At 47.2% G+C, this 13,474-nt stretch overlaps 1 protein-coding gene across 9 annotated transcripts in view; it reads right to left on the reverse strand.

Annotated features, from left to right (window-relative positions):
- Positions 1 to 910: 910 nt before the first annotated feature.
- Positions 911 to 13,474, reverse strand: part of BCAS3 (BCAS3 microtubule associated cell migration factor) — a 303,942-nt gene continuing 291,378 nt past the window's right edge. For 6 of the 9 annotated variants that reach the window (XM_064729260.1, XM_064729257.1, XM_064729259.1 and 3 more), the window contains one exon: positions 911 to 1,839. In XM_064729260.1, coding sequence (XP_064585330.1) covers positions 1,691 to 1,839 — 149 coding nt within the window. In that variant the 3' untranslated portion in view covers positions 911 to 1,690. The remainder of the gene's footprint in view (positions 1,840 to 13,474) is intronic. The other 3 variants (XM_064729250.1, XM_064729251.1, XR_010442392.1) reach the window with 3 other exon arrangements.

Raw genomic sequence — 13,474 nt, forward strand, 5'->3', positions numbered from 1 at the left:
CTCTCCTCTGATTTCATCCCAAGGAAGTTATTTTTTTGCTTGAGAAGAGACTGACTGAAAACCAAGCAAGAAACTGAAATTATTGCTGTAAACTCTCGCTTTTTATTAGCGGTTTCCAAGCCTGAAGAAAACAAAACCTTCTGAGTGGCTGTGTCACAGTCAAAAGCAAAAAAAAACCCAACAAAACCAACCCAAACCAAGCCCAAGACTGAACTGGGTGTTTGGGGATGGAGTAGGAAGAGGGTGGTTGGTTCTGCATCCCTTGGTGTGGCTGGCTGGAGCTGTAAGATTTGTGGCTTTCGATAGTTTCCTCTCCCTGCCATGACTCAAACGGCTTCTATTAAAAACAAGTAGTGGGAAGGAAATTTCATAAGCTGACAGCCCCATCTCACTCTGCTGCTAGACACAAGTTGGCTGAGATGTTGGAATTTGTGTGGTTATGATGTGTGAGCCCAGAACTGTTTTATCAGCAGGGTTATGCAGCGCTAGCTCTGACTGTGTCTGTTCAGAAGGGTGCAGAGGTTCAGGCTGCTCTGCAAAGCCTCTGGTCCATGATCCTACAACAGAACAGATGGAAATGGGTGCTCTGCCTCCTGCACCGGTCCTTCTGTCCCACTGGAGTCAGGGGGATGAAGAAACAGGGCCCCAACCAGAGCAGGATGTTGGTTTTTAGAGGAGCCAAGTGGGTGCAAGGCACACCCCCTAAATACCTTGTTTTAAAAATCCTGTCTGTGCACATGAGGACAAGGAAATGGGGAGACAAAACCATGCTAGACTGGCTGCAGAACAGCCACTGATGGCTTTAATTAAAGCCCTCAAGTCAGTAAATACACACAGAGTCTGGTCCAGGGAGGTGCACAAAGCCCACAGTCTGCCCAGTAACACTCCATGGACATTGCCGTTCAAGCAGTTTCTTGTTTAACTTAGATTTATTCAATGACACATGCATTTCTGGACAGATAATCTGAGTTCCAATGAACAACTTTTATAACCAAATATGAGAAATCCGTGACTGCAATTAGTCAATTAAGTACATTTCTAAAATACATGACTAGAAGAAAATCGGAGCGAGAGAGAGAGAATTCTTCCAAAGAACAAAAAGAAACATTTCCATTGGTAATACTCCTGGCATTGATGAGTATCAGAGGGGAAGAAGGGCAGCAAGGAGACATGATGAGGAAGGAATAACATCATCAACCCTGTCCACAGAAAGTCCTCCAGTTTCCAGTCTCTCCAGTTCATCCAATAATGCTCGGCACTTTCACGAATGGTGAGAGCTCCCCTGATTTACAGAGATTCATCTCTCAGCACGAAAAAAAGCAGAGAACAGTTGTGAAACCTTGTGCTTGACCCAAGATGGCTTTAGGAGTATTTCTCCTCACCCAACCTCCTCCTGAAGACAGCGAGAAAAGAAGCTGCAGAGCTCTCAGGACTGAAGATGGAGCCTCTTCGTATTGCACAGGAACACAGAGTCAAGATTTCATGAGGATGCTTCAGGAAGGTTTAAGAGTCATCAATATTCATCAGGGTAACGAGAACCATCCCGGGAGCTGGCAGGTGACAGACACAGCGGGATTGATGGGGGAGAGGCGGCTCCTTCCCCCGGCCGGGTGTGTCCCTGCACTGGGGAATCCCGCGGGGAACAGGCTGGATGTGTCCCCTCCTGGAGCGTCCCCGAGGGGCGGCGGCTTCAGGGGAACCCCGTGGGGAACAGGCTCAGGGGCTGGTTCTCGTTGGTGGGCAGCGGGGAGCGGTAGCCGTCGAAGTTTCGGGGGATGCTGCCGCTGGTGGAGCCCGAGCTGTTACTGAGCGTCTCTATGCTTCCCTCTCGCTGAAGCTCTGCAAGGGAGACAGAGAGAGAGAGAGAGCAGCTCCTGGTTAGAGTTTGGGATAAACCCCCAGAGCCGTCAGACAGATGCTTTACTGACAAATCCCTTTGCTCTGACATTTGCTCAGTGTCCTTTCCTGGGCTGGTTTGGGAATGGCTCCTGAGGAACGCCAGCTCCTGCTCCCACCTCTGTCCGGATGGAGACATTGCTGCTGCCCTTCCCTGGGGCCGAGGGGACAGCACAGGGCTCCATGGTGGGGATCTCATTGCTGAACTGAGCAGGGGATGAAGGGGACAACTGCAGATGATGGAAAATGCTGGAAGGGCCATTGGCAGAGTGTGAACCACTGCCATTCCTCACTTGGAAACATCAGGACTTTCCCCAGCCCTTTATCCTGCCCAAATGGACATAAACAACTCAGCTTTTTCAACTCAAAGAGAAAATATCCCCTTTCCTGAGATCACACCCACCCAGCCATCTCCCCTCGCTGATCTCCAGGAGCCTTTGGTGCTCCCTGATCTCCACAGGAGGATTTCTGGCTGTGCAGGGCATGGTTTCCAGCCGTGTGAGCCACTTGAACCCTGCAGTGGGCTCGGTGGCCACACTGGCAGCACTCAGCAGGGACAGGAGGCAGAGCCCCAGGGAGGGCACAGGAACCCTCCCCCAGGGTGACAGCGGTGACAGGAGACATGAAATACTCTGGGGAGTTGCGATGTGAGACCCTGAGCATGATTTGGGCTGGGGATGGGGTGGGGACAGGAGTTCTGGGCAAATTCCTCTGCTGACAAGGGGGAAAGGGGACCTGGAGGGGCTACAGGAAAGCTGGAGAAGGATTTTTTATAAGGGCATAGAGTAACAGGACAAGGAGGAATGGCTTTAAATGGGAAGAAAAGTTCAGATGGGATACTGGAAATAATTGTTCCCTGTGAGGGAGGTGTGACACCATAACAGAGAAACTGCGGCTGCCCCATCCCTGGAAATCCTCAAGGCCAGGTTGGATGGGGCCTGAAGCAGCCTGGGATAGTGGGAGGGGTCCCTGCCCATGGCAAAGGATGGAATGAGATGAGCTTTAAGGTCCCTTCCCAGCCAAACCTTTCTCTGGTTCTATGTAAAACTTGTCTGGGGTGGAAAGGAGCCTCAGGAGCTGGAGGGGCAGTGCCTGCTCTGTTCTCTGCTAAATCTGCTAAATATTCCTGCACTTCCACTGCCTCACCTGGGATATTTCACCTCCTGTAAACACTCTGCCTGCAGTGAGACTCTGATAAGGACAGATCTATACACAAAGTATAGGGAACAGCAAAAATTCAGCTTTTCCCTAAAACATAAAGCATCCATCCCAGCCCAGCATCCTCTGGCACTGCAGCCCTGCCCACACCTGGCACTGAGGGCTGGGGGATTTAATCCCTTATCCAGGAGGGAACCTGTAAGGAGATAATCTGCCCAGGATACACGGAAAACAAATCAGCAGGAAGCTGATCACCCTGCAAGCAGTGCTGGCAATGACCTCAGCTGCATTCAGCACCATCTCTTGCCAGTATCTGGTGAAGGAATGTCCATGTCTAAACCTCTTCATTTTCCTCACATCCTCACTCTCCCCTGAGTCCAGGAAGTAAAAACAGTAATTTAAATCAGAAATGAGTGGCGTATCCCACACTAATACTGTGCTTATCCTGTCTGATTTGGGGCTTTCATCTCCCTCAGCACACAGCTGGCTTTGCTTAGAGGTCCCACGTCAGAGCTGGGGATGCTGGGCAGGGCTGCTGGGCTCCCCCACACCCAGCACTGCTCCTCCTGGGGTGATTCCACTCTCTTTTCCACCCGGAATGGATTTCCAGGCAAAGTGTTTCCAGCAAGGCAAGGGAGAGGGACAGAGAGAGGAGTTTTGTTTTCCTGTGGCTGCTGTTTGTCCCTGGCGTTGAGCTCATGGCTGCTGTGGGACCCTGAGCCCTGCCCGGGTGGGATTTGGGTTTTTTTGGGTTCTGCAGGAGCTGGCAGCTCCTGTCAGCTCTGCGGGGCCTGCCAGGGGGTGGCACTGCAGAGACTGATGCCAGGCAGGGAAAGGCAGGGAGCAGGAATCCGGGATGCAGAGCTGTGGGCACAGGGCCTGGATGGATGCAGGGAGGGAAGGAGGGAATCCTGTCCTGGCTGTGTCCCACAGCTCCGAGCTGTCCTGAGCTCCCCTTGCAGCTGCCAGGCAGGAAAACCTGGCCATTCCTGATGGAGAGGGACAAAAACCAGGGCACAGGAGGGGCAGAGGCTCTGCAGAGCATTTCCCAGCCCAATCCACGTTAGGGGGTGCCAGGCTAAAACCCAGGGAGCTCCCACATGCGAGCTGCCATCCCTGGGCACACACTCCCCATGGAATCCCAGCACTCTCACACAGCCCAGCTCTCACTCTGGAACTAATTACCAGCCAGGCAGACGAGCAGTGAATTCTGATACCCGAGGAAGCCCTGGAAAAGTGCTTGGCTGCCACAGGGAGCTCTGCTGTGCTCAGGAAATTGGGCTCTTGCCCTCACCCTGGCTGGCTCTGCAGCACGGCTGGGTCACACCAGGGGGGCAATTAGCCATGACATGGTCACCAGGGACCACCTGCCCACACAGCTGAGCCTGCACACAGGCAGTGCTGTGCTCCCCCAAAATGCTCTGTTTCATTAATAAAAAAAATAATAATAAAATAAATCCAGTGTATGTTATTATTGTTCCTCCCAGCCCTTAGAGCAGAGCACAGGAACATTAATGAGATTCCCATGGGAAGCACAGACCAGACTGGGAATAGCTCCATGGCATGGGGACACCCTTCCTGTCACAGGGGGGAAACTGCAGGACAATTTCTCACAGATCTGGAGAGACCAAGCAAGTGCAGCAGGAGCTGAAGGGTGGGGCTGTCAGGAGAGACAGGTCCCCAAAGCCACCCTGGGATGGGACAGCTAAAAAACCTGAAAGGACCTGATGTCAGAGCACTGACATCCTCTGTGCTGGGAAAACACAAAACAGGAGCAAATCCCCATGGAAGGAGGGGAGTGGGTGTCAGGAGAGCCCAGAGCAGCAGGATCAGGGAGCAGCAGCACCCCAGGGCTGCCCAGGCAGTGATTCCCTCCTCTCCAGTGGAGTTAGGCCAGGAATGGACTTGGCCCCAGCAAGTCTGAGGGTTATTGTATCTGCATTCCCCCATGCACACACTGTCGAGATGTATTAACTTCCTTAAATGTACCAGTAAAACAACCTCTTATGATACACTTTAATGAACTTGTACAGTAGCCAACAAATTGTGCATCATATAAAACCCATTCGGCCTTATAGACTCTCTGGCTATTTTGTAATAACTGCAATTTGCTTCTGCTGAAGCAAGATAACCAGGGTTGAGAAGTCAGGCTCTGCAGAAACCTAAATATTTGATTTGGGGGGGAGTGGGTGGGAGAAGGAAGAAAGGGGCCTCTGGGAGCTATTTATGGGGTCAAAATAACATGAGACCTGCTCTTCTTGTAGCGTTTCCACCATCAAGGAAATGAAATACTGTGAGAAGACCAGCACTTGCATTATTTTGGCCCCATAAATGGCTCCCTGAGGCTTTCAGAAGCCCGTGAAAAACAAACACAAATACAAATAAATGCTAATACTGGAAACGTAAATACTAAAACCTGCCCATGTCCCCGGAGGAAACGACTCACAAAGTCCTGCCTGCCCTTAAAAAAAAAAAAAAAAAAAAAAAGGGAAAAGAAGTGAAGGAGCTGGAACATCTGCTGAAGCCATGAGGAGAAAGTCACTTCAGGGGAGCTGGGAACAGCCCTGCCTGCGCTTTTGACAGTAACAGTAATGGGCACTGCTGGCATCACCCAGGGTCCCAGAGAAACGGGATTTTCAGGGCACACACACACTTTGCACCGTGCTGGAGGCAGCAGCAGCAGCAGCAGTGAAAATCCTCGTGGCTGCTGGTGTGGGATGGCAAGTGGCCATCCTGAGTCCCTGGGCCAGCCCAGGGCAGCCATCCCCTCTCATGGCACAGTTCTGGGCCTGGGGGAGCACTGGGACAGCAATGGGGCACCAGAGCAGCTGGGAGCAGATCCTGGCTGATCCAGCCTGCCATGGATGCCAGCAGGGCTGCCCTGCAGTGTGGAGGGTGTTCCATGAGCAGCTGGCAAGGAAACCTTGTAGGAAACGTTTATTTGTGCTGATATTCCTGAGTGCCACACTGCAGCTGGCCTGTGCTGTCCCTTGTTCCTCTGCCCCAGCCATACTGCTCTCCTGAGGTGCCTGCCAAGGTGGAGGGAGGAAGAAGGGGAAGAGGAGGAAGAAGAAGAGGAGGAAGAGGAGGAAGAGGAGGAAGAGGAGGAGGAAGAGGAGGAGGAGCTGCTCTGGGCACAGCCCGGGGTGTGCAGGCCTGGGAGAGCGCTGCCGCTCGAGGCCCAGCTGCACCCTCCATTCCAGAAAGCTCCAGGAACTGTCAAAGGACCCCATCAAATCCAAGGTACAAAGGCCTGCCAAGCCTAAATGTGAAACCATTTTATAGGGCACATTAATTCAATGCCTGAAGAAAATCTATACAGGCCTCTTTTGCCCGGAACACTCATAAATTATGCTGCCTTTCTTAGCCGTGCTGCTCTCCTGTAGTGGCCCACTCGAAGCCCTGGTATCTCCTTTATGTCCACTCAAAAATCTCCTCTCCAGTGCATTATTATTTCTTCTAATGGTTTTTCCTTTCTCTCTGTTTGCCTCTCCCCTCTTTAAGCCCGGTTTCAAAACATCCCAAATCGTTTGCTGCAGGAGCTGACCCTTTCCTCTTACCTACGGAGGGGCTGCCCGGGATAAGTGATCCAATGACAGCAGCCTGATGTGTCAGGGCAGCGGGGAAGCGGCAGCAACTCTGAATACAAGAATTATTCTTCATCATCTCAAACTGTCACAACACATTACCCTCAAAGCCGCAGCTCGCTGAAGGAGTGACCCTGCACTGAATGGGAGAGTGCTCGGGGAAAGAACTAATTGTAGCCTCTTTTCACACGTCAGTCACTTTTCACAGCACTGAGCCTTTCAAGCTCAACTAATGTCAAGTTCCCTTTTCCTTTTGCTGGGCTGAGTATTTCTGATTTTTAAGGATGGCATTTTTAAAGGAACAAGGTCTCTGGTGAGGGATGAGGCCGGGGAGGGGAGGGAAGGAAGCGTCGCAGTGAGCACGCATCAGAAAGTCCATCAGACGCCCCAAGACTCGTTAGGAATTAGACAATTAACAAGTAGGAATGCAGGAAGTGGGGTAATGGCCAACAGAGCTCGAATCTCCTCGATTTCATTTCTGTCATTCACAGCAATTATTCTGGAGGACTTTTCAGGCTCTGCCGTGAGGGGGAATGTGTTCAACCCCTTCCTGAAATGAGGGACAGGAATTTTCCAGGGCTGGGGCACAGCCACAAGGTGCTGCTCACCAAACCCACCTCTCCCCATCCACGGGGCCTTCAGAATAAACAGCTAAAAGGCAAAAATTGAAGCCTGTTTTTAAAATCAGACAATTCTCTTTCGTTTTGGAGGAGATTCCCTGCGGAGAGAGCTCTGGGGATGCCAGCCTGGGCCATGATCTGGGGCAGGCACACATAAGGGCCCTCCACAGCTCCTTGTCTGACTGGAATCCTGACAGATTCTGTGGCAAGGATATTTTTTCACCCTTGCATTTACACAATGCCCATCGTAGGGGACTTGCAGAACTGACTGGAGCTTCCCAAGTGTTATTTATTAACTGTAATGAATAATAATTATGGAGCTTCTGCCATCTGGATTCTCACTCAAAAGGGCCCTATTTAAAAGGAACGCTAAAAGGCAATTTGTATTAACACAATGGAAGTCTTGAGGATCTCTTAAACTGTTTGTAATTTACACAACGCTCCCCAGTGAATGGGTGAGTTAAACATTTTAATTTCCCTGATTGCTGCTGAAGGGAGCGGGATGTGCTCCCCCCAGGAGCTCACACGGGCACTTGTGCAGGAAAGGCTCCATCCTTCCGGATTCAGACAACATCCCGAACTCTCTGGGTGCTTTTGGCACTGTTTCTGCAGGAAACATTCACTCTGAGCATCATCCCTGTGCCCAGGGCAGCGGGAGCTGCTGCTGGGACACACAAGGTGGAGAAGAACTCAAGAACTGATGAGAGCTGGGAAACCACACTGGGATGAGGAAATATCAGGGTACTGGGAAATTACATCAATTACATCGCTGCTACTGCACTTGGAGGTTTTTCTTATTTCCCTTTTTATTTTTTATGAAATGCAATTATGCTAACGAGGGAGCTCTAATTATAATCCATCTCCAGCACCCTTGGCGGCTGCTCGGAGCGAGGGGCTCTGGGGATCTGCTGGCAGGGAGGGCACAGGGGGGCACTGCACCCCCAGGGCAACCTGTGCTCTTGGGGATTTGGATGAACAAAAATTGTAATATTCAATTGCAGTGAAATGACAGCGCTGAGTCCTCGTTAAAAATCTTAATTTTTCCAAGTTGGTTTTGATTTGAGATGGTTGAAATTTCTGGGCAAATGTGTGTTGTTCCTTTCCAGAGGGAGCACAGGCAAAAAGTCAGTTCCCAGTTTTATATATTGCTATGATTACAATTTCAGCTTATTATGATAATGTTCCAAAGTCAGTTAAAGCTGCTCTCTGCCCCAAGCCTTGTTCACCTGCACTCAGCACAGTGGGACTGACTTCCTTCCATGCTCTGGGTGACAGCCTGACACATCTGCTCCTCAGAAATGCTTATTCTTCCTTTTTTATAAACTCAGCAGATTCACAAAAGAGATTTTAAACTCTTTTCAAATGAGGAAATAAAAAAAAAAAAAACCCAAACCATGTCATCTGAGCATTGAAAATCAATTCCTGTGTTAAAACTGTCTCATCCTGTCACAACCTGAAAGATGCTGAGATGCCACAAAAGCACCTCCATTAAATTTGCAAGTAAAGAAGACTGGGAAACACTGCCTGAGCAACTTCTGTGAAATCAGGATTCAGTGGCCTATGTAAAATATTAGTTCCTGTCAAACTGCCTTACAATAACTCCAGTGCTGAATCCACCCAGAGCTGGCTCGTGCCATGCACTTGGAGATGAAAGCTGGCATCCTGGAACAAAGGTGGCAGCAAGGAGATGGGCAAAGGAGAGATCCAGGGGAATGGAGACAGAGCCTTGTGAACATCAGAGTCCCTCTGAGAGCCCAAATCTCATTTCTAGTGCCTGATTTCACTGCAGGGATGCCAAACAATTTAACACTTGCAAAACAGGGAGGACACCTGAGCTTACAGAAATGCCCAGGTCTGCTTCAGTACAAAGAGATCAGTGAGAAAAGGACAAAACATCCTGCATGAACTTCCAAACAGGTTGTTTATTCCTTTAAAAAGAGCAAATGTGACCTGAGCCCATGGAGTAGGAGACCCAAGACTCTGGCATCTGGCCAGACTTGACTCTGAGCATTTTATGGAAGGTTAAAAGTGCACCAGATAAAGGACTGGTATTTAGAGGGAGAATATTCTTCAAGATAGGCACTTTCACAATGACTTCCAGTGCTTTTAAAAAATAATCTCAAGTTTCCTAGAGCTGTATATTTTTGTAAAGAGGTTTAGGATGTTTTCCTACATAAATGGCTCTTCAGAAGGATGAGTTGCCCATTTCAGCCAGCATGTGAAATCTCTAAAGCTAGGACAATCAAATAGAAAATAATTTCTGCAGCCCATCACATCCTGCAAGCCTACAACTCCTTGTGCAAGATTTAAAGATGAGGTTTTTGAATGAATATGCAGCAGTGCTTGGGTTTAAAGGAATTCTCTCTTACCCCATCCTGAAAGTTTCACTGTGCTGCTACTCCAAATTCCTGTAAGATATCCTGTGTGGAATACATGATTTCCTGTGCCAGCCAGCGTGTGTGGACAAGTTTTTGGATGCATTTAGGCAGAACTATCTTGCATCTTTGGTTACGCAAGCAGCACATCTGTGTATATCAGACCAAAAGCATTTGCAGAGAAAACACTGTATTAAAATTCCTGGGTTTGCTCTCTCATTCCCAGGGTTATGGGAGTGCCTTGGATTGCTCAACACTGACCCCTCTGTCAGCCTCTAGTCCACGAAGGAAATTACAAATGCAAAGTAAAATGCATGTTTATGACACCTACCACGTCCTGCACCCACTGAACCCTGGGGATATTGCTCAGAAATGCTGGAGGCAATGCTCCTATTCCTGGAACATCTTCTGGCCAGAGCAGGTGTGGATCTGAGCATCCCCCTTCCCTCCAGAGCTGGAGCCACTCGTGTTTCAGGACACAGAGCTAAGGACAGGGATGGCCAGGAGCCCCCAGGGAGTGCTGGGCTCCCTCCTCCTCCTCCCTGGGCTCAGCCAAACAGTGCCAGCAAAAACCTGGGCAAGGAAAAGCTGCCTCAAGGTCAAACCCACAAACCTGGTGATGACCTCGGGGTCTGAGCAGTGACTGCTGACACTGCATGAGAGTTTCACACCTGACCCTCCAGATTTCAGTTCCTTTCCCATCTAAGACCGAATTCTCTCCTCTCTGTGATGCCACCTCAGCATTTGGCCTCCTTAAAGGCAGGAAGGGAGCCCTGGGGTGGACTCAGTGCTCAGAGAGCCTCTGTGCAGCTCCCACATGTGCTCTCTGTGCTCTGACACACACGCACTGCTGAGCTGATTTTAAAAGTATAGGATTACAAAGCAAAGCCATTCTGGCACAACTTCTAGTGCTTCTGACACAAAGTGGCCTTTTGGGCCAGTCAGAGGCTCTGGGCTGCTCCCCTGGTGCAGATTGATGCTGAGGAGGAAGCTAGACCAGACTGGAATTTGGGTTTGATTCAAAGGAAAAGTTAAAAAGTTTTGGGGGGGGGAGCAGATGCTCAGCTGGTCCAAATCAGGAGAGTTTTGCTGAAGCTCACGAAATGATGTCACCACAGCCTCAGCCCTGGCTGCTCATCTAAACACTTCAAGGCTCTTGAGCTGGGAGAGCTCAGGTGGAGCTCAGGACCAGTCCCCTCCTCCCACTGCCCTGGCAGAGGTTCAGTGTCACAGGAGCTCCAAACCCACCCAAACCATCCCAGCTCCAAATGCCATTTATTTAGTCTATTCACTCAATTTTTTAAAAGATGATGTTGACATGGCTGCTTCAAGCAGACCAGCTTTGTAAACACAGCCCTGATTTTACAGAGCACTCAGAGCTTGCAGCCATTCCCTTAAAATCACAGCTCTACCTTGACTGAGTGTTAACCCAGCCTGGAAAAACAGCACCCAGTCTTGTGGGCTCTTTCTCTTGCAGGGCTGCTTGAGGCTCTCAAACATATTTATATTTATATTTATATTTATATTTATATTTATATTTATATTTATATTTATATTTATATTTATATTTATATTTAATAAATATAAATATAAATATATATTTAATATAAATATATATTTAAATATTTATATTATAAATATAAATAAATATTTATATTTATATTTATATTTATATTTATATTTATATTTATATTTATATTTATATTTATATTTATTTATAATAATATTTTACATATTTATAGTTATATATTTATATTTAAAAATCTATAGAAATAACATATAAAATTATAGATATAATATACATACAATAATATGTATTTAAAATATATAATTTCAATAAACATAAACATGAACATAAAATATTTAAAATACAATATTTAAAATACATATTTTATTTAATATATATTTATAACTATAGAAAATATATAATATATTATATATAATGTATATAATATATATAAAATATATATAAATGTATAATTATAAAATATACAAAATATATAAATATATCTATATCTATAATATGCTATATCTATATCTATATATCTAAATATATATAAAATCTCTCTTATTTATATAGCTCCAAATTCTGGTGTTGGACATAAATATCAAAGAGCCTTGATAAAAAATGGCATTCCAAGCTTAATTTTCCCCTTTGTTAATGGAGCTGTTGAGCACAGCAATTCACATTTGTGCTCCTGAAACCAGAAGGCAGCTGGAAATAGTAAATTCAACATTTTTGCTTTTTGAAAGTCATATTTTAAAAATTGTTCCAAGCATTGATTCTATTCCACTCCACCTTTGTAGCTGCACTCTTACAAACGTGGGGATGAGCTGCAGCTGGTGGAGGAGCTGGTGGAAGGCAACCCTGTGTGAAACCTGAAAGACCTAATGGCAAACCAAGGCATTCCTCTGGTCACATCCCCCAGAAAAAGCAATTTAAATCATGATTCTGCCCTGTATTTAGGCACCTGGCAGTGAAGTTCACAGAAATGTCTGCTCCTTGTGTTGTTCTCCTCTGCAGACTTTTGCTCCCATTTTGGTGGGTGACCAGCCACATTTCCAAAAGATAAACCAAAGAGACAACACAGTCCTGGCATGATTTAATCAAAAGATATTTTTCCAGAGGGTGTGGATAAAAGTAACCCTGAGTGGAGGACAAAAAGCACCCCCAAATTTAACATCAGGGATCTGTCCCTGCACAATTCACCTCCTGTGACTGCAGGTGAGGGAAGAAGGCTGCAAGGTTAATTTGTCTCTTGATTTCTGCTTCCAAATTCATTTCTAGCTGACAAGGTGGGGAACAGCTGTGCCATGTGGGAATAGATGGGAGAAGCCACCCATGGGGATGCTGTGCTCTGCCTGAGGAGAATTCCAGCACAGCAACACATCCAAGCATCCTCCACAACACAGGGCAGTGGAGTCTTTTTAGGAAAATTCCACCATTTCCATTTCCACCCCAACCAGGGCTCTCCATCCCCAGCCCCTCTGGCTCCTGCATCCCCTGTTATGCCCCTGAGCTGGAGCAGAGCCTTCCCACAAAAAAACATCTTTGGAAAGGGTCAGAGAAGTGATACTGACCCTTTGTCTTTCACAACACCATCGAGTTTTGGTGTAAACACAGAGTTCATGTGTTGGGCAGTTACTGAGAAAGTCACTGGCCAAGGGAACAACAAATAAATATCCCAAATAAGTAAATAAACAAATAAAAGAAGGTGGTGTTTAAGCTGTGGGGGTCTTTTTGGAAAATGGTACGAAATGGGTCACACAGAAAAAGGCAGCACAACTTCTACACAGCCCCATTTTTACTGAAAGAATCTCCCTTTTGGAGGCTCAGCTACCTGCATGAACATCTGCAGGGGCTGAACACATTCCCCTTTTATGGGGAACCTTCAAACAGGGTTTCTTCATTTTCAAAACGTTCCAAACCAATTTGTCATTTTCCTTCCTCTTCATTTTTTTTTTGGTCAGTGGATGGTGCACACAAAATTGAGCAATAATAACCAGAGGAGGATGAAAACTGCAGCTTGAGAAGGAGCTCAGGATATGATTCCTCCTCACCGGATGCCTGGAAGATGTCACTGAAATTCCCTCTCCCTTAGTGCAACCCGTGTGGAGCCAATATGAACTCCCAGCAAAGTGCTTAAAACCCCATTATTTATAATAACTGTTAAATGATGAGACATTGTTTACCCAGATTGGAAGATAAATTCTCACTTACAGAATGCTCGCCTGACCGTCCTGAACGTCATCTGGTTTTTATTTAAATGCAAAATGAAATTAGGCTCCCAATAACACAGCAGAAGAATTCAATAAGATGGGGCTTTTCACTTACAGT

The sequence above is a fragment of the Zonotrichia leucophrys genome, chromosome 19 (genome assembly GCF_028769735.1).
Source record: "Zonotrichia leucophrys gambelii isolate GWCS_2022_RI chromosome 19, RI_Zleu_2.0, whole genome shotgun sequence".
In the NCBI taxonomy this organism is placed as follows: domain Eukaryota; kingdom Metazoa; phylum Chordata; class Aves; order Passeriformes; family Passerellidae; genus Zonotrichia; species Zonotrichia leucophrys.